Source organism: Lissotriton vulgaris, chromosome 4_1 (assembly GCF_964263255.1).
Source record: "Lissotriton vulgaris chromosome 4_1, aLisVul1.2, whole genome shotgun sequence".
NCBI classification, from domain to species: domain Eukaryota; kingdom Metazoa; phylum Chordata; class Amphibia; order Caudata; family Salamandridae; genus Lissotriton; species Lissotriton vulgaris.
Genome location: NC_141691.1, coordinates 684,781,498 through 684,809,455, shown reverse-complemented (window position 1 = coordinate 684,809,455; position 27,958 = coordinate 684,781,498). Strand labels below are relative to the sequence as shown.

Genomic DNA, 27,958 nt, shown 5'->3' with positions numbered 1-27,958 from the left:
GGTGGAGAGTATGGCAGGAAACTGCTGCTAAAGCGACGATAATGGGCTTGATAATATGCCCTTGTGAATTCCCATAGAAGCCCATGTTCTGGTGTGAACATGGGCTTCTATTGGAATTCTCAGAACATATTATCAAGCCCATTATCGCTGCTTTAGCGGCAGTTTCCTGCCACTAAAGCGGCAATATCTTTAACCCTGTTTCTTGATAATATGCCCCAGTGTTTCCTCGCTACAGAGCCCACCTAACTCCAGATGCCTCATTTGTTTCATTTTTGCATCAGTCAAATCAGGTATCAATGTGAGCCCAGTTTAGATAAGGTTAACACTTGACTCCAGACTCCCAGTTGAAACCCAATTTCCGTCTCTATGTCACTTCAAATATTAATCAATAGATATATAGAGACATGAATATAACTTTCTTAGGATCTGTATTTGTCTGGGATGTGTAAGCCTCTTTGTGTGAGTGGGTGTAATTGCACTGGCAATTAACCATCTTTATGATATACAGAACAAACTGAATTGGTAGGGCCATTAATTGGCCCTTAAGCATTGGTTGATTGTTGCTACTCATCTCAATGGTACACATTTTATCAGCCTCAAAAAATTAAAAATGAAGTTAAAACCAGAAAGAACTCAAATGTATTTGCAGCAGGAGCATAACAAACAAAGCTATTATACCAGGATTGAAGTATTTGACTAGCAGGTTACACAAATAGATTTGCAATAAACACATTATTCCACACTGAGTTATCTTAATACCATACAAACAAATAAGCTGCAAGTCCTTTTTAAGATCCTGATTATAGACTTTAGAGCCTTCCACTCTCGAGGGCCAAAGTATGTATGGGGGACGTTTTCCAGGTATCATCCCACACGTACTTTGCGGTCCTCAAAAGCTAACCTTCTGTCTGTCCCTGTTTTCAGACTAAGTACGAGAGGTGGTAAATCTCTACCAGTCCTAGGGTCAAAAGCCTGGAATACTCTTCCCCCTTATCTCCAGACCCTGGAGCGGGAAGTAGATTTCCGAAAGGCACTGAAATCGTGGATTTTTAACTTACCGGATACCTGTGTCAGAGCACTAGTGTGATAGCCTGGATGAACCACCATAAGCAGTATGACCAGTATTTAGATCTTTACGGTCTGTAGCGGTGCCTAGATGCTCCTTGGAGCGACTGCTGCGCGATACAAATACACCATTACATTACATTACATTACAAGTTACATGCAGTGCTCTCCATTAGGCACACTATTACCCTAACTATTTTATGACATTTCAAACCTATGATGATCAAATAATACTGCCGGGAGTGCTATGCTACCAATGATAGTAACAACACAAGTACTAACATTCACACTCCTACAAGTGTGACAATTCGGATTATTTCAGGCCCCCAAAGCTATAAGAATGACCTGGGCGGCAGGTAGTATTCATTTTTATTGCATATTGAGTAAAAAATGAACTGTTGTTGGGGTCCTCTCTAAATTAGCCAGATAGTGCCACCTTGTGTCAGACTGTCACAGGCCGCGGTGCTGACTATTAAGTGCCAGTGCCAAGCACCGGAAAGCACTGGCTCAATTAAGCTACTGGGCATCACAGTCTGCCCTAGGGGTTATTGAAACCTACCTGTTTGAAAATAGATCTCGAATTGAAAGGGGTATGTAATTTCCAGACTTTCTGTACGACCTGCATCTAAATGCACTGTGTTTATAAGGTGGTACTGTGCACTATAATGCACCAGTGAATTGTCAGTGCCAACAAAGACGTAATTAAAATTCTTGGAAGTTAAGTAGGGTACCCCCGGTCCTGTTAGAGGTGCAGCTTCTGAGTTTAACATTGTGTATTCCCACTTGTTTGCAATGACAGTACAACAAATACTAATATCAGAACCATGCAAGTCTAGAGCAATTACTTTTACAGGTCACAATGTGTAAAGGGTGATGATCCCCGGGGCAGTGAGGTCTATCGCACGGGCATTCACGCGCAGCAGGGACCACACGGACACCAGTTAGGGGGTATCGGAAGTGACGTCCTCGTGCGCCCGTCATTTATTTATTCAGTCCCCGCAGGCCACGCATGCCCTCCGGATGTGAGGGGTGCGTGTACTCGTGAAACACTAGACTCCCTACCACTGCACAATGCACCAGTGCAAGCGAGATACCGCTGAGGGATGGAGGTGAACCAATTGCAACTACTTCGAATAGAGCAATAAAATTCATTATCCACTATACAGTTCCTCAAATGGTTTGGGATTAGGAAGGTAAAGAGCAAATAAAGTGCCATATACAAAGAAAAAAACTGCCATTTCCAAAGTCTCGATATGAGGGCATAGACTGAAGATATGGAGCCGTTGCCTGATGGGTTGCTGAAGAATGAAGGTCCATGAGTGGCATGAAATAATTAGCTATGCCCAAGCCAATAAAATCAAAGATGGAATAACAAACACTGATGTGCAAATTGACTTAACATGTTGATATGAAGGAACTTTTTGGTCCCACAACCTTAATATTATGGTGTGCACTTTTTGCACCATGAGCACAATTGCACTCTTCATGTAGTATCTGCAATCATCTGCACCAACAGGAGTGCTTACGCTAAGCATCCTCTATGCCCCACACATATTGGCACTGTTCTATTTTACTGCTTGCCAAATCTTCATGTTTGAGTAAAAATATTCTAAATTCCTTCCCTATTGGTTGGATTGTAATGTTACGAGATCCAAGAATCTTTTTTTAAATTCAAAACGTTATGCTAGTAATTTATAATCAGGGGCATGACAGACTATCTAACAGCTAAGACCAAATGGAAAGGCTGCAGAAAAGGGAACGTGGAATGTGTGTGTACTAGCCACCAGACATCATATAAACTTAGCAATAGTAAGGCTGTCCGATGAGTGCAGTGGGAGTACAAATGATACATTCAGACATATCTTCAATAATTGTAGTGTAAATTCATCCAGTCAGAGCCTGGGCTGTTGTGTATATCCAGCATAAATGTGTTTGAAGATAACTGCCTCTCTGAGTAGTTATGGTCACTGAGAAACCTGGATGTGGAACAAGATAGTTCCTCATGTGAGTCACAAGATCTACTATGTGTCAAAAGAGATGTTTTTCTGCTTTGCTGTGAGGCTTTAATTTCAATACATATTGACATCTAGAAGATAGCTGTCCTCTTTGTTCATTTGACTTGGGAAGCCAATAACTTTTAAGATGTTGTTTTTTATAGGGATGGGTCTCTCAAATTTGTGGTTTGCTTTGTTGTGATCTGTTTGACCTGGCACCATTGGCGTGGGTCTCCCTTCCATTTTTGCTGTTGCCTCATGTGTTTTTGCTGGTGTTAGATGCTTTGGGCACTGTGCCACTGCTATCCAGTGCCACAGTGCAAGTGCTCACTATTGTAAATTAATGCATTAATCAGTGGTTCCATATTTGGCTATTCGGTTTACTTGTCAGGCCCTAGTCTAGTGCGCTGAGTGTGCCCAGGGAGTGTAAATCCAAATGCTACTGGTGGGCTTGCAGCACTGGTTGTGCCACCCACAGAAGCAGCCTTGTAAAATGCGTATAAGGTCTGCCCTTGCAGAGCGTGCGTGCAGTCTGGTACTGTCATGCTGACTGGGCAAGTGCACCCACTTGTCAGTCCCTAAACCTTCCCTTTTTTTCATATCAGTCACCCCTATGGTAGGCCCAAGGGCGGGGTATATTGTAAGTATAAGGTAGGACAAGCCCTGGTGTGTGTGGCATGTCCTAATAGTGAATTACAGCCATTTTCGTTTTTCACTATTGCAGGGCTACCTGTTCTCCATAGGCCAGAATGGGCTGTTAGATTATTACATGTTTCTAATCCTAACTATCTCAGAGAACATGGTAGAAATTCGAGTTTAGTATACCTGAACTAAGAATGATAAAATACACCTTTTAGTGAAGTTGGTTTTAACATTCTGTGTTTGCAAAAAACACTTTTAGAAAGTAGGTATTTGCTTGTCTAACATTTCAAACTTGCCTCTGCTAGGATGTGTATTTTTTTTGTCTGATTTTGTGAGTGACAGGGCTGGGGGATTCCATGAGACTGAGTCACTCAGTGGTGAATATAGAGATCTGCATCTAGATGGGAGGGAGGAGTTGCACCTGAACCTTGAATAGGGATATGCCTGCTTTCCACAATGCTGGCTCACCTACTGGGGAGCGGCTGATGTCTCTGCTTTGCACACTGAAAGAAGAGAAGGAGTCCTGTAAACAAACTGCTCCGGACTGTACTTGCCTTCCACAATGCTGGCTCCAACTCCTGTGGGGTGTCTGATGTGCCTGCCCTGCACTGTGAAAGGAAAGGAGAAGACTGGTGAACAGAGTGCTTCAGAACTGGTTTGGACTGGGCAAAGGCCCCTCTCCCCTCAGAGAATAAAGGATTTTGGGGTATAAATATTAGGACCCTGATCCCATGACATTAGATCACTTTTGGACTACAAGAAGAAACCTTTACTGAGGAGAGGAACCTGAAGAAACTGAGGAGAGACTATTCCCAATCTGAAGTGCTGCTAGGGGGATTGGCCTGCAGTGGTTGCCTTACTGCCAAAGGAAAGAGAAAGGAACTTTTTGTACTTTACTTTCAACTTGTGAAGTATCTCCAAGGGCTTGGAAAAGAGCTTGCCTCCTGCTGAAGTCTCAGGGACAAAAGACTTCAACCCCCAGCTCCCCAGAGTTCTTTGGAAGTGCCTGCTGCTGTTTTGGGCCTTCTGAGGAACTGCGTGTCGCAAGGCGCTGAAAGCGCGACTCAACGAGAAGAAGCGTGTTGCCGTCGCTGTGCCTGCAGTCGCAACTCCGAAGGAGGGTGTTGCCGCTGCAACTGTCGCACTGCACCGCATCGGAGAGAAGCATGCCGCAACGAAGAGGAAGCGTGTCGCCGTCGCTGCTGCTGCCGTCGCAACTCCGAAGGAGGGTGTCGCCGCTGTAGCTGTCGCATTGCACCGCATCAGGAGAAGAATCTCGCAACGAGGTCGGAGCGTGTCACCATCGCTGAGCCTGCCGCCGCAACTCCGAAGGAGGGTGTTGCTGCTGGAACTGTCGCACTGCACCACATCGACGAAGAGCACCTCGCATCCCTGAGAAGTGCAACGCCGTCGGAGCTGCTGCCATCGCATCGTGGATGTCGCCACTGTAGTTGTCGCATCGAGTGTTAAGCTTCACGCATCGTGGGAGAAGAGTGTCGCCACTGGAGCTGCTGCCGTCGCATCGTAAAGGTGTCGCCTCTGCATTCCACGCATCGAACCGGGAAATTCTCGCATCCCCTAGAAGCATACTGCATCTGGAAGATCATCATGTCTTTATTTCTTTGCACCTGAACTTTGCCGCATTTCCCTCGCTGCAACATTGCCTGTCGAGGAAGCGCAACGCAACCCAAGGTACATTGACGCAAAGTGTTGCATCTAACAACTAAATTTAACTAAGCATAATCTACCATCTTAAAGTAACAGTATTGTGTATTTTTGTGGTTTATGATCTTGTAACTCTATATAAAGTATACTTATTTTTTATATAAAACCTGTGTGGTGTCCATTTGTAGTGTTGTCACTGGGTTACTGTATGTGGTCACAAATGCTTAACACAACGCCTCTGAGATAAAGCCTGTCTGCTCTTGCCAAGCTACCAAGGGGGTGAGCAGGGGTTATTTTAGGAGTGTAATCCCCTTATCCTGACTAGAGGTGAGGGTCCCTATTTGCCACAAGTACCTACCTGTGCCAACTAGAGATCCCCAAATCTAACATGATCGAAATTTCTAACAAAATAGATTACCCATAAATTGTAAAAAAAAAGCACTGCATTTCTCACATGGCCAGCATGATGATGGAAAGGAAAAAATAGCTTATTTATGGATTTTTAAAGAGTCCAAAAGAGGACTGGGAAGAAATAGTAATTCAACTGAACCAACATGTCTTTCTCCTGAGTTATTGTTTTTATCCGTCCACCCCAAACTATTCCTTCAGTAAAAGTCACTTTGAAGTAATTGCCATATGCTTGATAGGATAGATTCTGACAGTATTTTCCACTGTATTCTTATTTTCTATATAGCTCTTACTAAGCCGTTGTTTGCTTTGTGTGCATTTTTGCCTTGTGGCACTATTTTAAGTAGGTAGTGTTCTATTTCTGGGTGACTGAGTAATGTAGGAAATTGTTTTTGATTGTTATTGAATCTGCCAAACTCTTGAGGTTGGTGGTGTTTCTATGTAACAGAGCTATCTTACAGCAACAGGTCTTGCACCAAGTTACTTTTGATCAATGACCATTCTCTCAAAAGCAGTCTCTCTGAGTCACATCTTCTCACAGTTGCCTTTTTGTCCCAATACACAATTCCAGCTGTAGCTTCCACTTTATTTGGGAAGATCAGTCACTAATGAGATAGATATGTTGGGATTTGATAAAAGTGGTAAATGGTGGATGCATTTGTTCTTAATGATTACTCTTAGTTAAAAAATACAAAGTATTGTGAATTAATTTGCAGATGTTGCTGCGTTATGGTACCCGAATAGTGAGGCCTAAATATTGTCTGGCAAAAATATTGTGTCCTAAATATTGTTTCTAAAAAAATATCACCCCATTGCAGTTAATAACAGAAGATCTTCACCCAATGGCTTGAATAGTTTTTTACTGTTTTAATTTGTTGACTTTTTGACTTTTCTCTTGTAGATTTTGTAAGTGCTAAATAATATCATGAGGCTTCATGCTCTCATCTAGATTGGTTTTTTGATGTCATTCTTTGTGCGAAAAGTAGAAGAAAAACAAAAAAACGTCTCCCCCACCAAGTTTTTTCTGTCTATTCTCCCTTGTGCAGAATCGTGAAGTGATCAACGGTTGACTTTTCAACCCCTAGGTGTTGCTGGTCATGGTTCTTGTATTTATTAGATGCATAAAGAACTCTCAGTTGGAGTATGCATTTCTGATGTAAAGAGTTACTTTTAGACAGCTACCCACCCCCCAGGTGTCGTGAAGAAACATTTAATTATTGATAGATTTGGCTAATAGAAGACAGAAAAACTCTGATCACCTCTTTATCTGTGTTCGGGTATTCTGTTCTAATTGTGAGATAAGGACTTTGGATCTTATGAAAGGTGTTATAGATCCACAGGTGTGTGAATAACCTCTCTGATTTCATTTGATTTTAGTAGTAAAAGAGGAATCTAACCCCAGCGAGATGCCAGAAGACCTGTGCAAGATAGGGTCAGAGAGATCCCTTGTGTTGGATAGACTAGCAATCAACGTCGCCAAACGTAAGAGCTCTATGCCTCAGAAATTTGTTGGTAAGAGTTTACTGCCTCCTAACACATGCCTTGCAGGTGTTGTTATCTTTTGCTTTATAATTTGCCTGCTCTCCTGAGCTGATGTATGGAAAGAGAGAAGTTTATTTGTTGTGCTTGCTCAGCGAACTGCATTCATAATTGAAAGTTATTTTTCGTTTATTGAGAAATATTCCAGTCAAGCTGTATCATTTGTTCTTAGGTTTTTATGAATAAATGCCAGGCCTATTTAAGTTTATATTTCAAGATGCAACCATGTTCTTTTAATGGAAAGTTAGTTTGCAATTCTCTCATTTGTACCTGAGAGGGTATGGGAGAATAGAAGGTAGTATAGAATTCAACATGAACATGGAGGACGGAAATTAACTTCAGGTATGGAGGCTTTGATGAGATGTTTCTTTGTTTCAACAAAAGGTGCCATTTACAGGTTGAGCCAGTCCCACACATGTAGACGTTGGTGTTTTGCAAACAATTGTCTCTACCAGTTGTCCTATATATATGTCTTGCTTGTAGAGATTAGAGAACCCGTTCTTAACATGTATTTATCAGAACAGGACTTTTGTAGGATGTACTGTACGTGAAGCCAAAGGGCTTCACGTATGTAAGGTTTTTTAATATTTTTTCTTAAATAGGAAAAATGCTCTGTTCACATTATTTAATGTGTATGGGCTTGAATAACATCAGTCACCGTTGACAAGTATATACTACTTTGCAGACTTTTTGCATGATAACGTAGGAAATATTAACATATGTGATACCACTCTCCATCACCCCTAATTCGTCTTGGGTTTTCTTCCCAACAGTAGTGACCATGGCAAAGCACTGGATATTACCTTATTTTTAATAAAGATAACATGATTGGTGTGCCTCCTCTGGCAGTTTCTTAAAGTTGGATTGTAGTCGTATACATTATCTTCTTTATTTGAGGCTTGATATCATGTGTTCAGCCCGCTAAAGGACTTTACAGAGTAGGGGTACATCACGGAGATCATGAAAGAGACAAATGCTGTGGAAAGTCATTTAAGAGCAAATGCATGGAGGTGAAAACTAAAAGAGTGAGAAATCCTTTAGGATCCACATGCCTGTAAGGACAGGTGGGTCTTCAGTTGCTTTCAGGAGTATCTGATTTTGGTGATATTGCTCAATGAAGACACTTTCCCTAAACCATCTTGAAGAGAGCACGGTTAGGCCGTTGTGGGAGGCTGATTTTAGGCAACAGGTTAGGTGGAGAGGTAGCTTGGATCATAGCCATGTGAAGCGTTGCGTACTAGGAGACAGTTCTTAAACCAATCCTTAGTCTGATGGTCAACCAATGGGGTGACTTGTGAGCTGGTGATAGATGGCTGAGCCTTTGGAGCCACACTTGGATTGGGTTGAAAAGGTGTGTGCTTTCTGTAGATTACTCTGGGTTCTTTGTTTTCTGAAACAAGTTCTAGACTGGTGAATCGCTACTGCTAGAAGTAAGCTTCAGAGTAATGTTTAAATAAAGGACTATCCACTTGTCATCAAACAAAAGCTAGTTTACATGTGGAAGCAACTCTGATATGGCACACAAATTAGGTGCTAATATTTTTAATTAATTTTGCATGGGACGAGAAGGTAACCATTATCATATGGCTTCAAACAAAGTGTGATGCTAGGCTGTTCCAAAGATCTACAAGTATATGTTTTAGGACTCTCAGAATGTTTAAGGCCTAGTTCTTGCCCAAACTGATTATCTCCATTTCACATTTGTGCCTCTGCATACTGTTTATTGTCTATTCTCAGGACTACTATGCCAACCTTTATAATGTGGTGTTATGACCTCGCTGCATGGTTGCAGGCCTTTGGCCATAATATGGCAAAAGTGAAAAATAAGAGAGGGACCCCTTTTTAATGTCAAGGGCAATGAGGTACTACTACCAAGGCAAGAAACAATTCCCTTTACCTAAATTGGTTCAAACACAATAGTCAAACAAACACTTAAAATACTAAATCCCACATTCAATGTATGATCAATACATTTTATTAAAAAAATCATTGGTATTTTCATTCCATTTTACTAAATAGTTAAAATCACATTACATTATACACTTATAACATCATAAAAATTCAATTCCTCATTTCTACAACTGCTCCCAATATATTTAAAAACAGGAGTTTTTTTTAAATAGAACAGTTTCCAATTATGACCAGCATAAGAAGAGACAAAACAATTGTTAGACGTAACCCTTATCTAGTACTGATACACATCCAAAGGAACTCTGGGACAACGCAATTGTTGCTTTGATCCAATCAACAATCAACTAGATTTTGTCCTTCCTTGAATTATGTTCCCAACAGCGGTGATGCATTTTAATGGTTTCCAATTTATAATACCATCTTTATCAAGACACCAATATTTTTGTCTCTTATTCTTGTTTTCCACAATGTGTTTTCGTATATCATCTGTATGCGTCCGTTATCGAACTCACATAGGTTTAAAAGACTTCCGTTCAACATGTGATCGTTTCTTCCTTTTTTAAACATGCATCTTAGTGGTATGTCTGCCTCCCGAATCGATAGAATTACAAAGGGGTGAAGCTTACATATCCTTAAGCCGCTCCGAGTGGATAATATAATTCTCGTCCGTAGATTAATCTTAATTGGTATATCGCGCCTTTGAATTACAATGGGCATTCGATATTTCTTTTACAATGCTGCCCGGATTTTCACACTTTTCTCCATCTTACAGCTCTACGTCCTCTATTATTGATGTAAGGACCTCGCTCTTCCGGGTGTCGTGTTATCGGCCATTTTTTAATTCTAGCGATACGGGAGGCAGACATACCACTAAGATGCATTTAAAAAAAAGGAAGAAACGATGAGATGTTGAACGGAAGTCTTTTAAACCTATGTGAGGGCGATAACAGACGCATATAGAGGATATACGAAAATACATTGTGGAAAACAAGAATAAGAGACAAAAATATTGGTGTCTTGGTAAAGATGGCATTATAATTTGGAAACCATCGAAACGCGTCAACGCTGTTGGGTACATAATTCAAGGAATGACAAAATCTTGTTGATTGTTGATTGGATCAAAGCAACAACTGTGTTGTCCCAGAGTTCCTTTGGATATGTATCGGTATTAGATAAGGGTTATGTCTAACAATTGTGTTGTCTCTTTTTATGCTGGTCATAATTGGAAACTGTTCTATTACAAAAAAATCCTGTTTTTAAATATATTGGGAGCAGTTGTAAAAAGGAGGAATTGAATTTTTATGATGTTATAAGTGTATAATGTAATGTGATTTTAACTGTTTTGTAAAATGGAATGAAAATACCTATGATTTTTTTTATAAAATGTATTGATCATACGTTGAACGTGAGATTTAGTATTTAAGCGTTTGTTTGACTATTGTGTTTGAACCAATTTAGGTCAAGGGAATTGTTTCTTGCCATATTATGACAAAATGCAAAGAGAGCTTTCATGAAAGACTTGCTCCACCAGAGCCTGCAAAGCTGAGTGGCTGAATGCAGCTAATTTTGTGTCTTCTTGGAGCCACCCACAGGTAGAGTTTGTGCCCTACCATCAATTTCTCCCTCCTTTGTTTGTTCAGCTGTTCAGCTAATTTGATCAATTTTATTTTGAAATATTATATTGGCTGAAGTTGTCAGTGTCTGAGCAGTAGTGGAATTCAGAAATCGGAACACAGACCTCTCTGCAAGAATATTCTGTGTATTTTTGTCTGTATATTCCATGCACACGTATTTGAGAAATATGTATGGCTCAAAAGATTGTTTTGATAAAAGCTTATCTTAAATTAGAAAGTCGAAAATATCCTGTGGGACGTTGCGGCAAGCTGCAACCAAAAAGGGCTCCACAATTTTCATTGACATGTAAGTTGGGCTGTGCACAGCTCTGCCCCTCCCATCCTGCTAGGATGGCCGTTCCTACCAACCCTGAGTCCTCCTTTGTGTTACTGTCTGGGAGGAATACACAAAGATGAACTGTCAACTACACCATGGGTCATGGGATCCTTGAGGCTGCAGGCACAAAAGGGTTTAGGACTAGGGGTGGGCATAATACGCAGAGTTTTACTCTGTGGAAATCCACAGAGTTACATAAAACCTCCATGAGATTCCACAGAATTCTTTGAGCAGACGGAATTCGGCACATCACACTGATTTTTAGCACTAGGAGCTTGTCCCGCACTGTATAAGCAGCGTGATGGCACCTCGCAGTACGCCAGAGGGCGCTGTTTTTTTTTTACTCGAGTGGCAGCATTCTTAATGCAAATCGTTTCTCAACTGCTGTGACAGCCCAGGCTGACAAAATCTTGCTGGGTGGCATTCTAACACCTGGAAATCACTCTAGAGGACAAAGATTCTCACTTGTGCTTACATACCTAATATTGGCGAGTAGAGCACACAAAAAAGTCCACCACACAGCGGTTGGCAGTTTTTTGCCAGAACTCCGCTTTACAAATGTAAGATGGAGTGGGCAAAACTCTGCGAACTCCACCGGCGGAATGGAGTTTATCGCCCACCTCTAGTTAAGACAAGAAAATTTTAACTTTTTAAAAGTGGTATTTTCAGTATTGTGACTTAAAAATCTGACTTTATCATTAAAAAGGATTTTAAATTACAATTTCTTGGACATCAAACATGATATTTCTACCTGTTCCCAAACAAAAAACAATAGGTAACCCAATGTTGTCTCGTGGGAGAGGTAGACCACAAAGTAGTGAAAAACGAACTTGGGAGCTTTTCATTACAAGGGCAAGTGACATTTAAAAGTACATGCCCAATTTTTTTAATGTGATGCACCCATACCCATGTGCTGTTTAGGACCTACTTTGGAGGTGATTTATATATATTAAAAAGGAAAGTTTTGGCCTGGTAAGTCTAACTGCCTTTTTCAAAACTGCACACAGACTGCAGTAGCAGACCTGAGACCTGTTTTTAAGGGTGTACTTAAGTGGGCTCACAATAAGTGTTGCAGGCCCACCAATGGAATGGCATGGTGAGCACAAAATCAATGGATTTAGGCCCAGATCTCTGTACTGGGGTGAATGTATGAAATTGTTCTGCATTCTGTCCATCAACTTTTGTTTTTTCATTTGTCATCCCGAGTGTGACGGGTATGCTCAGACACGATTCCCGTGCTCTTCATGCCACTGGAATCAAGCTATCCAGGCTGATGAGGGCTGAAAGCCCGAAACCGGTCCTAGGATGCTTGTTTCCAGTCCAGGGAGGACCTGGCTTGGCAGTTCAGGCTGGACTGCTCCCATGGGGCACAGGGTGAAGACTGATTTGCATATGGCTAGGTTTAAACTGGAATGGCATGGTGAGCAAAACAAACAATGGATTTAGATCCAGATCTCTGTACTGGGGTGAATGTATGACATTGTTCTGCATTCTTTGCATCAACTGTTGTTTTTGCAGGCCCACTAATAGCATTTAAATTTACAAGCCCTGGGTAACAACAACGACCGCAACACCACCACCCTGCTTGCCAACCTCGGACTCAAGCAGCTGGTGTCCACCCCCACCCACCTCGCCGGACACACACTCGACGCCGTCTTCTCATCCAGCAAAGACATCGCCTTCAGCCACGCCACTGGACTCCACTGGACGGACCACAGCTGCGTCCACTTCACCTTCAGAAGAACCACGATCCACCACCACCAGCAACAGGTTGCTCGAAGAAGCTGGAACAAGATCACAGCCGACCAGCTCGCCGCTTCCCTGAGCCAGCACCCTCCCGCCAGCTCAGCGAACCCCAGCCAGGCCACCGACAACCTCACGAAGTGGATCAGCAACTGCGCGGACGAACTCGCCCCACTGAGGACCCCGCCCAGCAGACCCGGCAGCAAGAAGGCCCCATGGTTCACCGACGAACTCAAGAGCTCCAAGACGAACTGCCGAGCCCTCGAGAAAGCCTGGAGAAGGGAGCCAACACCGGACAACATGACCACCCTCAAGCTCGCCACCCGGAAGCATTATCAACTGATCCACGCCACCAAGAAAACAGCATTCAAGGACCGGCTGGACAACAATGCACACAACTGCAAGGAACTCTTCAACATCGTGAAAGAGCTCTCCAACCCCAACGCCGGAAACAACGACAAAGACCTCTGCAACTCCCTCGCCTCCTACTTCCACAACAAGATCGCGGACATACACAACAGCTTCAGCATTCAACCGACGCACGCCACGACCGAACCACCCCCCACCACCACCCTCCGCGCCTGGACTCCGATCAGCACCGAAGACACCGTCCGCACGATAAACTCCATCCACTCCGGATCTCCGACCGACCCCTGCCCTCACCACGTCTTCAACAAGGCCGACGCTGTCATCGCACCCCACCTGCGGGACATCATCAACACCTCCTTCAACACCGCCACCTTCCCTGAGAGCTGGAAGCACGCCGAACTCAGCGCTCTACTAAAGAAAACAACAGCGGACCCCACCGAACTCAAGAATTACCGCCCCATCTCGCTCCTCCCGTTTCCGGCCAAAGTCATCGAGAAGACCGTCAACAAACAGCTGGCCGCCTTCCTTGAGACGAATGGATCCCTCGACCCCTCACAGTCTGGCTTCCGAGCCAACCACAGCACCGAGACCGCCCTCATCGCTGCCACCGATGACATCCGAGCCCTGATGGACAACGGAGAAACAGCGGCCCTCATCCTCCTAGACCTCTCCGCGGCATTCGACACCATCTGCCACTGCACCCTAGTGCAGCGCCTCAGCAACGTCGGAATCCAGGAGAAGGCACTGGAATGGATCATCTCCTTCCTCGACGGAAGAACACAGAGAGTCCGCCTACCACCGTACAAGTCAGAGGCCACCGAAGTCATCTGCGGCGTCCCTCAAGGATCCTCGCTCAGCCCCACCCTCTTCAACGTCTACATGAGCCCCCTCGCGGCCATCGCACGCCAACACAACCTCAACATCATCTCCTACGCTGACGACACCCAGCTGATCCTCTCCCTGACCAACGACCCCGCCGCCGCCCGAGCCAACCTTCACGAAGGGATGAAAGACGTAGCCGAGTGGATGACGACCAGCCACCTGAAACTGAACTCAGACAAGACGGAAGTCCTCATCCTGGGCTCCTCGCCCTCTGCCTGGGACGACTCCTGGTGGCCCCCCGCCCTGGGCACCGCACCCAAACCGACAGACCACGCACGCAACCTGGGCTTCATCCTGGACTCCTCCCTCTCCATGACCAGACAAGTCAACGCCGTCTCCTCGTCGTGCTTCAACATCCTGCGCATGCTACGGAAGATCTTCCGGTGGATCCCCACCGAGACCAGGAAGACGGTCACCCAGGCCCTCGTCACCAGCCGACTGGACTACGGCAACGCCCTCTACGCCGGAACCACCGCCAAGCTCCAGAAGAGACTCCAGCGGATCCAGAACGCCTCAGCCAGACTCATCCTCGACATCCCACGACACAGCCACATCTCCGGACATCTGAGAGACCTGCATTGGCTCCCCGTCAACAAGAGAATCACCTTCCGTCTCCTCACCCACGCACACAAAGCCCTACACGATCAAGGCCCGAGCTACCTCAACAACCGCCTCAACTTCTACGCTCCCAAACGCCATCTCTGATCAACCAGTCACGCCCTCGCCACCGTCCCCCGCATCCGAAGAACGACAACAGGAGGAAGGTCCTTCTTCTACCTGGCCGCCAAGACCTGGAACTCCCTCCCGACCGACCTGCACCGACCCAAGACCACCTCTCCTTCAGGAAGAAGCTCAAGACCTGGCTGTTCGAGCAGTAGCAGCACCCCCCCCCCCCAAGCGCCTTGAGACCCTCCGGGTAAGTAGTGCGCTTTATAAATGTCTTTGATTGATTGATTGATTGATTGATTGATTGGTGTACCAATTTACTAGGGACTTATAAGTAAATTAAATATGTCAATCTGGTGTAAGCCAATTTGGACATATTTTAGGGAATGAGCATAAGCTCTTTAGCACCGGTTGCCAGTGGTAAAGTGCTTAGAGGTTTATGGCCAACAAAAACAAATACAGGCAAACAGGAGGAGAGAAGGCAAAAAGTTTGGGGGAAGGCCATACAAAGGTAGATATGTCTAACACTCACCATATCTGGCCATCACTACAATCTAGAAAAAGACTCTCTATCTCATTGAGAAAATAATGAAAATTAATGTAAGAGTGTTATCAGTGTAGGCAAGTTCAAGTTCAAGTTCGGGCATTTGTATAGCGCACTACTCACCCAGAGGGTCTCAAGGCGCTTGGGGAGGGGTTCATTATTTGTCGAATAGCCATGTTTTAAGTTCTTTTCTGAAGGAGATGTGGTTTTGAGTAAGGCGGAGGTGAGTGGGGAGTGAGTTCCAGGTCTTGGCAGCAAGGAATGAGAATGATCTGCCACCCATGGTGGATCTTCGGATGCGCGGGACTGCGGCGAGGGCTTGATTGGACGATCTTAGTTGGCGGGTGGGTTTGTAGAATGACAGTCGAGTGTTGAGGCATTCGGGTCCTAGATTGTAGAGGGCTTTGTGTGCGTGGGTGAGAAGGCGGAAAGTAATTCTTTTGTTGACGGGAAGCCAGTGGAGGTCTTTTAAGTGTCCGGTGATGTGATCTTGGCGAGGGACGTCTAATATGAGTCTCGCTGATGCGTTTTGGATGCGTTGGAGTTTTTTCTGTAATTTTGCTGTGATTCCGGCGTAGAGGGTGTTTCCATAATCCAGTCGACTCGTGACCAGTGTGTGGGTGACAGTCTTTCTTGTCTCGAGGGGGATCCAGCGGAAGATCTTTTTGAGAATGCGAAGTACGTTGAAGCAGGAGGATGAGACTGCGTTGACTTGTCTGAACATCGAGAGAGAGGAGTCTAGGATGAAGCCAAGGTTACGTGCATGGTCTGTGGGAGTTGGTGCTGTGCCCAGAGCGGAGGGCCACCAAGAGTCGTCCCAGGCAGAGGGGGAAGATCCTAGGATGAGCACCTCGGTTTTGTCTGAGTTGAGTTTTAGGCGGCTATGTTTCATCCATTCGGCTACTTCTTTCATGCCTTCGTGAAGATTGGTTTTGGCAGTGTTGGGGTCTTTGGTGAGGGACAGGATTAATTGGGTGTCGTCGGCGTACGAGATGATGTTGAGGTTGTGTTGGCGCGCGATGGAGGCGAGAGGACTCATGTAAACGTTGAAGAGGGTGGAACTGAGTGAAGATCCTTGTGGTACGCCACAGATGACTTCAGTGGCCTCTGAGTTGAATGGGGGAAGTCGAACTTTTTGAGTTCTCCCAGCGAGGAATGAGATGATCCAGTCCAAGGCTTTTCCTTGTATGCCGATGTTGCTTAGGCGTTGTATAAGGGTGCTGTGGCAGACTGTGTCGAAAGCGGCGGAGAGGTCGAGTAGAATGAGGGCCACAGTTTCTCCGTTGTCTAATAGAGTTTGGATGTCGTCAGTCGCTGTGATGAGGTCAGTTTCGGTGCTGTGTTTGGCTCGAAACCAAGATTGAGATGGATCGAGGGAGTTGTTGGATTCAAGGAATGCGGCCAGTTGGCTATTGATGGCTTTCTCAATGACTTTGGCCGGGAATGGGAGGAGGGATATGGGTCGGTAGTTTTTGAGTTCCGAGGGGTCTGCTGTGGGTTTCTTCAGAAGGGCGCTGAGTTCGGCATGTTTCCAGCTATCTGGAAAGGTGGCAGAGTTGAACGAGCAGTTGATGACGTCACGGAGATGGGGTGCGATGATGGAGTCAGCTTTGTTGAAGATGTAGTGGGGGCAGGGGTCGGTTGGCGAGCCAGAATGGATTGAGTTCATTAGGCGGGTGGTGTCTTCAGTGGTGATTGAGTTCCAGTTGCTAAGGTTGTTAGTTGGCGGAGTAGGATCTAAGGGGGGTTGGGAGGGCTGATCGCTGGGGGTATTCTCGAAGCTGTTGTGGATGTCGGCTATTTTGTTGTAGAAGAAGGAGGATAGTGCATCGCAGAGGTCTTGGGAGGGAGTGATGTAGTTAGATGCTGCGGTGGGGTTGGTGAATTCTTTGACGATGTTGAAGAGTTCCTTGCTGTTGTGAGGGTTGTTGTCGAGACGATCCTTGAATGCTGATTTCTTGGCAGATCGAATCAGTTGATGGTGTTTGCAGGTGGCTGCCTTGAGGGTGGCCATGTTGTCGGTGGTTGGGTTTTTTCTCCATGTTTTCTCCAGGGTGCGGCATAGCTTCTTGGATTTTTTAAGGTCATCGTTGAACCAGGGAGCCTTTTTGCTGGTTGATTTGATCTGGTGCTTTTTCAGGGGTGCTAATTCGTCCGCAATGAGGGTGATCCATTGCTTGAGATTGGTGGCCGCTTGATTTGGGTCCAGTGAGAGGGTGGGAGAGTTTTGGTTGAGTGATGTGAGGAGTTGGTCGGAGGTGATTTTGTTCCAGTTTCTCCGAGGAATAGGTTGTGGGCGGTTGTGGTTCAGGGTGGTTTTGTAGCTGAAGTGAACACAGCTGTGGTCCGTCCAATGGAGAGCTGTGGTGCGATCGAAGGTGATATGCTTGCTGGAAGTGAAGATAGGGTTGAGTGTGTGTCCGGCAGCATGGGTGGGGGTGTCAACAAGTTGTTTGAGTCCGAGGTTGGCCAGGTTGTCTAGAAGGGTGGTGGTGTTGCTGTCGTGTTTGTTTTCAAGGTGGTAGTTGAAGTCTCCTAAAAGAATGTAGTTCTCGGAGGCGAGGGCATGTGGGCTGACGAAGTCCGTGATGTCATCGCAGAATTGAGTGCGGGTACCTGGAGGCCTGTAGATGAGGGTGCCTCTAAGTGTGGTCCTGGGGTCGGTGTGGATCTGGAAGTGGAGATGTTCGGCGGTTGCAAGGTTATCGTCGGAGCTGGTCACGATTTTGATGGTGTTCCTGTGGATGATGGCGATGCCTCCTCCTGTTTGATTGGTGCGGTCTTTTCGGATAATCTTGTAAGCGTCCGGTATGGATATGGCGATGTCGGGTGCTGATGATGTGTTCATCCATGTTTCTGTGAGGAAGGCGATGTCCGGTGACGCATTGTCGAGTAGGTCCCAGAGTCTCATTCCTTTAGACCATCCATGCTAATTGCTGCATCCTAAAGTGCACCCCGGGGTCCTTGGGTAAGTGCCGAGCACCCTCTAAGTCACATTGATTTTCTGCCTTTCTCCAGTGGTGGCTTTACCTATCACAAGTTCAATAACTTCAATCAATAGTCCAGCAATCTGCTTGATACCTACTTCTATTTAAAAGATGATATTCCTGATTTGTAATGTGTGCTCTCTGTTCCTTTTCTTGTGCATTAAGCAGGAATATTTTGCATTGCGTGAGCTCTGCCCATGGCAAAAAAAAAGCTGTTTTTCATGGCTTCTGCCTTTGCAAGTTGCCATTATGATAAATATGCCTGTGTGTCATTCGCCACAAATGGCACCAAGAGATATTTACACGGGACCCACAGTTTTTGTAGTTCATTAAAAATGTAACAAGTAAGGGTAAAGCCAATAGGACTGAGTATTTACCATCTGTGAAACAATGGAAGCACTCGCATACAAATGAGCTTCACCCTGCAGTTTGACACACACACATTAATTGCCACATGCATCCACAGACAGGCACGCACATCTACTGGTGCATGCAAAAGCACATACACTTAGTAACACATACATAGAAATTTCTACAAGTCACTGGAGCCAGGTAAATGTTTCCACAGTGAAGGTTTGAAAGAAAAGATACATTTAACCAGTAGCAGCAGGTGCGGGTAAGCACGGTGGGGTGGTGGAGCGGGAAGGGCCAGGGAGGGTTCGACAGACGATGGAGTAGGTTTTATTTATTTGTTTAATTTTACCTAGTGCCTCGTCTGTTGACCCCCCACCATGTCCCTGCCCAATCCCCCTTACCTGCGCCGACCGCTGCTACATTTAACAAGAAAAACACTGCAAAAGTACAATAGAATGTTCATCTAGGGCATTGGAGACCATATTTTTAACTACACCATCATGGTAATTTGATACTCAAAATTATACTAACTCAAGCATGCAAACCATGTCTATAGATCGGCCTCAAACATTACACCCCACATACACTCACTAAGAAACTGGTACACACAGAAACACAAACGCATTGGCACACATACAGATGCACCCACATACATATCCCACCCTCGTCCACTGACTAGACACATAAGGCAGTGCTGCTTTGATTTCTGTAAATACCATATATCTTACCGAAATATGATGTTCTGCATAGTCAGGACTACAAATGGATCACACAAATGAATTTATGTGCTGACATTTATCACTTAGAATAAATAGAGAAAACCTTCTATTTATGCACAAATACTGCAATATACCTCAGTCATCTAAACAATAGATAAGCGATACATCAGGCTATAGATCAAATTCTCTTCATTCAAGGAAGGGAATTTATCAGGTATTTTGCATAGAAAAAATTCACCAGATATCATCCAACCCGAACTCTCCGCTCGACCAACGCCAATCTTCTGGCAGTTCAACCATTTAGGCTTAAGACCCGTGGAGGTAAGTCCATCGCGGTATTAGGTGCAAAAGCATGGAACATTCTCCCACCCCACATAAGAGCGCTGGACAGAGAAACTGAATTCAGGAAACAACTAAAAACCTGGATCTTTACCCTCCCGGACACTACTGCCAGATCCCTAGTGTAAGATTTCTATCTGATCAGCTACACAATTGGGCGCCAAGATGCTCCTTGGAGCGATAGTTGCGCGGTATAAATAAATCCTTACATTACATTACAATATTCATGTTTAAAATACCATACCCTTTGTAAAAATACATACAATTAAAAAGTCTACTCATTCAACAGCCTTCGACTATTATTGAAATTCTAACAACTTATTTGATCAGGCTTAAAACATTGGAATGACTTGGTCAGCAAAATGCTCTGTTTTGGATTTGTGTACATTGTTAAAGCTTTCATTTCTTTTTCATCACTTCAGCCCAAAGTGGAAAACGTGGTCTTCAGCGAGCTGTGACTCACTCCTGAAGCAGTGGCAGTGGGAGGACACAGTCATTGCAGGCTTAAGAGGAGACCAAACAGGGCAACAGTGCATGAGAGAACGGCTCTCTGCACTCAAGCAGGACTTTCAGGACACCCTCACTTGCAGTCATAAGTGTTTCTCCGAAATGTCGAATTTTTCCCACACCCTCCCCTAACTATCACATCTGCCTTTCCCCAGTGATTCAAAGGATGATCTTTTTTTTTGGAAGTTTCAGTCTAATGACTGCCAAAGATGCAAAGCCCAGCAAAAGCTTAGACGAAAATGTGGGGATTCGATTGTAACCCAAAGGTTACAGGTTCTAATTAGACCCGTGCAAAATTTTCCATTAAGCTCATGCAATTTTGCATCACGCAAATTACGCGAAATGCCAGAAATTACAGAAGTGTGTCATTTCGCTAAATATTTTTCCTCAGTGAACTTGTTCGAACAGCAAATGTTTAACTAGAGACAGGTTCGAGTAGAAAACATGTAGCAAGAGACATTTTCTCTTTAAACCACTCCCGTCATGTTCAGTTTTCACCCGAGATACCCCAAAATGCATTCTATGTTTTTTCAGCATCCTCACATAACTTTCCCAACATCCCACCTAATTTCGGCAGATGTAAGGAATTAAGCGATTTACACACTCTTTCTAATCCTGTGGGGCAGATTTAACCATTAATCCCTGAGGATAAAAATGAGAGCTCGAGTTGAATAATTACTAACAATTACAATTTGAAAAATGCTGTGAAGCAAGTTAGTTTTCGGCATGTGGCCTATATATCATTTATAAATCTATCCGGAACTGCAGTGCAACCTGTTGACACTTTCCTCATAATCAAATATTTAATGAATTTGTTAGAGGTTCCCTAAAGGCTGCCTTTATCCGCTGACCATCTTTGCTAGAATCTAGTCTCAACGTGCAAATACTTTTCTTTCAAAGAGAGTTACTCCCTAAATTTCCTGCAATACTGTATGAAGCATTTCCTAGCAGTAGTCTTGTTGGTGTTAATGTGCATTTTAACATCGCCTCAAACACAAAAAAAAAGTTAAACATATTTTGAAAAATGGGTATTAGTAGTTCCCAGCCTAGTCAATCGTCTATAATATTTCTGCAAAGACGATACCCAAGTTAGCATAATTTGTTTCTCGACCGTCTGTTAAAGAGGAGACAGCAGTAAGTATTTACTGCCCCAGAACATCTAACTAAATCACACAATGGTATCCACATGCAAAGAGAGAACATTGGCTTTTCAGGTCACCACTGTTCAATATTTTGATGTCTCACGCAAGGTAAAACTATATTTTCGATATGATGGAAATCAAGTTAAATGTACAAAAAACATAAAGAGTAAAACATTTAACTGTGGGATGGCAGGCGTGTACACCTGTGTACAAATAGATTTATTAAACCTACGATTTTTATTTAAGCAGAAAATGAATGAATGAATGAATGAATGGATTTAAATTTCTATAGCGCATAGCTACCCTGAGGCCTCCTAGTGCTTCTGGTACGGGCGGCAGAGGACCACACAATGTTAAAGCATAACCTTGAAGAGTTGGGCTTTAAGAAGCTTGCGGAAGGCCAGCAAGTTTGTTTCCATCCGCAGGGTAGGGGGGAGAGAATGCGTAAAAAGATGGGACTCCAGACGTTTTGATGCGAATTTTCAAAGATGTACTAAGATAACATCAGAACCTATACCTTCTAAACCGCACAGAGACTCATGACCATATGTGACAAGGGGTCTCCTGATAACCAACTCAGGGCCTCCTTATTTCTGCTTCTCGTTAAGCTGGAATTCAGAATTCGCAGTTGTTACAGCCCCTGGGGCTTGCATATGTCAACCTTGAACTATTGTTGCACAGTGATGTGGTGAAACTTCTTTTCGAATACTTGTGCCATCCAAGCATATATCTTTCCACATAAAAATATGTTGTGCAGAGTCTTCTGTTTCCATCCTGGATAGAAAAGCACCAGCCCTTATTTATGCTTAAAAGATTCTCTCCAAGGGAGTGCATTTATTCATGAATTTCCCACAGTATTTTTAGCCTCACATTAGGCCAAATGTTACAGCAAACTTGGGTGGCGTTCAGCAAATGAGATCTGGTTCTTGAGAGGTGTCAAAGGAGACCCTACTTCCAAATCTGAGGGACCTCCCATCTCAGAAAGAATGACTTCTATTGATCATTACCTTCAGTTCTAAAGCTACGTTGCCTGGTTTCTGAGACTTTTCCATATGGTTAACAGCGTGTTTGTCAAAATAAACTTACTACAATTGAAAAGGCCGGAAAGCAATCCATGGAAGAGGGAGTGAGGGTGCACGATGTACACAAGGCAGGCGTACATTAGACCTATGTAATTTTTTACTTAGATTTCAAAGGGGATGTACCCAGAAGAGAGTCAGTGAAGTGGCAAACAAACCTGAAGCAAATTATGTTACCACAAAGAAGTCATTTTGAGACTACATGAGTATGTAAGGGTGTATTACAACACCTACCTCAGCCCCTAACTTAATCCAAATTGACAAGATTTAGGTGGGGCAGAAAATATTAGGGAGTACGTCAGACTAATTAACTTTTAGAGTGTTGTGTATGAAAGGATGACAAATTATTTTCAATACTAAAAATATACCATTTTAAAAACATAATATCACCATTTTCCTAAATCTTGTGTTTGCATTGTACCGAGGGGGCCGATTACCATACAGTTGGGAAGGATCCGACTGATCTGAGCTGCATCGTAATGGGCCGGTCGGATTCTTTTTTACCCCCTCATTTTGATGGAGGCAGGCAGAAAGGAATCTGATTAGTCATTCCGGCTGGCTTCCGACATGCTCTGAGAGCCTGTCCACCAGTTGGAATGTGCAAGTAATTGCAAGGACGAGCTTTTCCACCTGTGAGATTACGATGATGGATGCCGACATGGTTTCCATATCGGTCTGACCAACATTGAAACCATGTCGGAAAGCATCTTTGGGGGCACCCAGCAGGGCCCCCTCTGGTGCATGACCTTCGGCTGGTCCCTGTTGATCCCTGACCTTGTGGCAGGCATGGGGTGCAGAGATGAATCGCACCTCCCATTTTACTATGGGAGCATGCATTACGGGAGGAATACATGCTTCCATGGTAAAATGGAGGAATGCGACTTAACAATGATTTGCCACATCCTAAAGAGGCCTTCGGGACCACCGACTGGGTGTCGGTCGGTCCCTTGACCAATGCAGTGTCGGGCGGAAGTGATTCTGCCCCACATTGAAATGAGGGCCAGAATATTCATAAATGGCTAGTAAAGTATGCCTATGTCACTTATGTATGTGGGTAGCATAAACATATGCACTTACAGTACAGAATGTATGTAAACACCCAAAAAAATGATCAAAGTATACATAAATATAAATCACATTCCGTAAATCATTCCAAAAAGGTCTCTGGCCAAGTTTGGATTCAACCATATTCACGTCTGTCTTTGGTAGGATAACCTGTGTTTCTATAGCTACTAGGGCTAGTAAATTGCTATCAAAGCTTGTGTTGTATTATTTGGCTCCATGTGTATCTGAAAATGCTACATACAGAACCAAGCTGTCTCTGACCTTAAATATTATTTTTGTATGCAGGTGAGAAACGACTCTCAGACCTTCCCTTCGATGGTAGCGCAACATACGAGAAGGAGAGCGAGATGATGCAGACTCAGGTCATTGATCAGGCTATCAACAATGCCATCAGCTACCTTGGGGCAGAGTCATTGCGTCCCCTTGTCCAAACCCCTCCCGGAAGCTCAGATGTGGTCCCCGTCATCAGTTCCATGTACCAACTTCAAAAGCCCCAAATCGATGGTCAGTCAAGGAGCAACCATATGCCTCACGACGGTGCGGTGGAAAACCTGCTCCTGCTTTCCAAGGCCAAATCAGTTTCATCTGAGCGTGATGCCTCCCCAAGCAACAGCTTGCAAGACTCAACCGACACAGAGAGTAATAACGAGGAGCGCGGGGGTCTGATTTACCTGACAAACCACATAGCTCCCCACCCAAGGAATGGGCTTTCAGCCAAAGATCTCCGGCCATATGACATGGTGAGGGCAGGAGGTGACAATTCTCAGGAGCCCTTCAAGGTGGTGAGCAGCAGCGGAGAACCCATGAGAATGTACAAGTGTGAACCCTGTAAAGTTCTCTTCCTGGACCATGTCATGTACACCATCCACATGGGCTGTCATGGCTTCCGTGACCCTTTTGAGTGCAACATGTGCGGCTACCAGTGCCAGGACAGATATGAATTCTCTTCTCACATCACCAGAGGGGAGCACCGTTTCCACATGAGCTAAAGATACCCTTGCACTTAGCTTGCTCAATAGGAGTGTCAGAGAACTGAAGTTGCATGAAGGAAAAATAAAGCACAAATATGTTGGACAGTACCGGCATCCCCCTCAACCTTTTGAATGCCCACGTTGTATAGTGTCTCTTCGATTGGTTTTACTCTTTCCACCAGCTTGCATGCAATGGTTGCATCGAGGCATATCTGTGTAAATTAGTAAGTCATGTACTGTGCCACATTTCTAAACAATTTAAGATTTAGAATGCAAGAACAGAGGCTTTTCTAGACGTTTTCTTATACATTCCCCATTCAGGTGCTTACTGCAGTACACTTTGTCCACCCTGCAAGGTACCCTGCGCTTAACCTGTCAGCCATGATGTGCCCTTCATATTGTACTAAAACAGATACTTGACCAAGTTGCGGAAAGAATGTCGTCAACCAGTTGTTCGCCTTCTGGGATGGGGGTTCCACATCCCATGTGCTTGTTGAAGAGTCCAGAGTTTCTGATTGTCTTTCTATTTTGTTGCTGTAGTTGGAATGTGCTTTGCCCATAGCTGTACATCAACACTTTCAGGGCTCTCCTGGGTGGTTGGTCCCTAATTGAATGTGCGGCCATGTTGGATACCCAGTGGTGAATTCCTCCGTTCAGGAGTACGCGAGGATGGAATAAATTGCCATATTTCTTTCCAGCTTTGTAAAGGACGAAAGCCTGCACCTCAAAAATGACATTTAGTGGCCAGCATGTAAAGAGTTATAACCATACAATCCCGACTACTGCCTCAGTAGCCTGTGTTCACTCAGTACAACTGGCTTATCACTCACATTGTCTTTTGTCAGCTTAGAAGCTGAGAGGTGGGTCGGTGGCTTTTTGGACAATACACCCTCAGCTCACCATACCTCTGACAGAAATGTATTTGACTCAAATCTCTGGTCCCTAAACTCTCTAAAATGCAGAAAAAGTACATGTAAGTGTTATCGTGGAAATTTGACAACATTATTTTTATTTTGCGCCTTGTTTATAGAACTAAAGTGGAGCCCGGGTCGAGACTTTCACACCTACAGCCTATCCTTTTTACTAACAGCTGTATGATGACGTGATATATATATGCCACATAATTTATCTCTCGGTTTCCTGTTCAAGGGCGCTTTTAATGACAACTAACACAGTCTATATTTACCGTTGTCAGATGGGAACTGAAGAGGCACCCACTATTCACGCCATCAGCTCTGCTGTTCACTACGTCACAGCCTTGAACACTCCATCCATCCCTTCCCAAGGAATTTTGCATGCTCGCATTCCACCGTTTTACATTTCTTTCAACTCCAATATTGCAATTTGGCCCCCATATTTATATTATATTATAATGCAGCACTTATGCAGGTGATAATATTGTTACCAGACTCCCAGTCTGCTTTACAAAAAGTCATAATGTGATGTACTATTGCCAAACTGTAATTTTCTCTCTATTTTTGCAACAGCCAGTGACTGAACCTGTGAGTCCATGTTGCCAGGATGCTAATCTGCACACCACTGGTACTACTGCTCCCACTGCTGATCAATTCTCTTTCCTCAGCTGGAATTGTTTCTTTTAGATATTTAAAATCCTTAATCCTAACCCTACCCTTACCTTCACCCTTGCCCACATTTTCGAGCAGTTCCTTCATTTTAATTTATACCCTAAACCTAACTCCATCTCTTACACTAAACTTCACTCTGACCCTACCCCTACCATTCTCCATTCAGCTCTAATTCTATCGTCATTCCTTTTTTTTAACCTATTTCTTTTTCAATGTTTATCTTCTCACTAATTATTTTTTTTCAAATTGTTTGGTTCAAACTACACTTAACCTAAACCAAAAGATTTGAACTAGTCACTGATTATGCCGCTGGCGCACTGACCATCTGCGCTACCCACCAGCAAACCATTCCTATTTATCAAGAACTACACTTATCCTCGTATCCCTTCTCTTCTTCATGCTCACGACTATTGTGCATTTCCGTACTTTGTCTTATTCTATGTTTTTTTATTCTTTTTCTTAAATGCTGAGCGGGAGAGCAATGAAATCCTAAACTGTTTGTGTAAAATAGCAAAATATTGTGAGATCTCAGACATTTCTTGTTGCTTAAAAAAAGTCAGATTTGTATACATAAAATTGAGCGTTGACAGCTTTTGTACTTGACTGAAATCTATATTAAAAGATTCATTTTTATTAAAAAGTGCACTTCCATGTACACTCACAGTCTTGGTGCGCCATTTATGTTCACACTTTCTTTTGTTTTCAGAATGCAGTTAGTTGGGGGATCAATAAGGTGTGATGTGCTAATGTCCAAGCGATTTGAATCTGCGCGCCTTGAGTGATGGTGCAGAGTGAAAATGCAAGTTGTGGAAAATGCAATATATGACAATTGTCTGCCAGTATTTCTCTTCAGTGCCTGTGCCTGCCACTATCTAGGGTTTTAAAAGGGTTGTCCATATCACTTAATGTAGAATTCTTGAGCCTGATACACAGATTGAAGATAAACTGGGGGCTTCATTTATGAAAAGTGACGCATCGCTGAGTGAAAACAGCGATACGTCGCTTTTCATTGCACCCTCCTTGCGACATGCTGGATGCGTCATATTTATAATATGACGCATCATGTCGCAAGGAGTTACAGATACGTCAGTATTTCTGACGTATCTGTATGGTGCAAAAGTGACGCAATGCTGGAGTGTGTCACAAAAGTGACGCAACTCCAGCAATGTGTCCTTTCACATGGGGCAAGACCCATGTGAAAGAGCCAGTGTAAGAAATTAACGCATTTGTGTTCTAGAAGTGGCGCAGTGAATTCTCATAGATTTCACTGTGTCATTTCTACGACCCTTTCTTGCGTCTATAAGCCCCCCTTGCATACATCATACCTGGCGCAGGTATAATGTGGCGCAGGGGTTTACAAAGTGATGCATCTACTTAGATGCGTCACTTTGTAAATATGGCGCAACAAGGCGCATTTTTTTACACCACTGGTGCGTCACAAAAAGTGATGCACCGGCGGCGTAAAAGTGACGCACAGCCTCATAAATGGTTTTCTGCCTACGAATGCCATGGACATAGGATCTTATGAAACAGTAGAACGGTAACACCAAAACGAATTTCCACTCGTAGTTTCTGTTGGACCAAGTATGATTGAATCATTTAGGTCATCCATAGAGAAGTCAGTGGTCACTGATTGTCTACCAATAGAATGTTACAACTTCATCGGGAAAACAGGCGTGCTACAGCTTCATTGGTACAATTTAAATTTAGGGACTGCTGACGAAGTCACAAAGTGTGAAGAGTACTAACCTTGGTTGGAATCATCCTACCGTTGCCAAGCCACAGACAGCAAAATCACAATGTTAACAGTGAAAAAGTGTACTATGTAAAA

At 44.0% G+C, this 27,958-nt stretch overlaps 1 protein-coding gene across 12 annotated transcripts in view; it reads left to right on the top strand.

The window, feature by feature from the left end:
- Nucleotides 1–26,784, top strand: part of IKZF1 (IKAROS family zinc finger 1) — a 296,300-nt gene extending 269,516 nt beyond the window's left edge. For 5 of the 12 annotated variants that reach the window (XM_086964971.1, XM_086964975.1, XM_086964972.1 and 2 more), the window contains 2 exons: nucleotides 7,152–7,286; nucleotides 23,856–24,695. In XM_086964971.1, the coding sequence (XP_086821097.1) occupies nucleotides 7,152–7,286; nucleotides 23,856–24,559 (839 nt within the window). In that variant the 3' untranslated portion in view covers nucleotides 24,560–24,695. Of the gene's footprint in view, nucleotides 1–7,151; nucleotides 7,287–23,855 lie in introns of all 12 variants that reach the window. The other 7 variants (XM_086964977.1, XM_086964978.1, XM_086964981.1 and 4 more) reach the window with 5 other exon arrangements.
- Nucleotides 26,785–27,958: the final 1,174 nt, after the last annotated feature.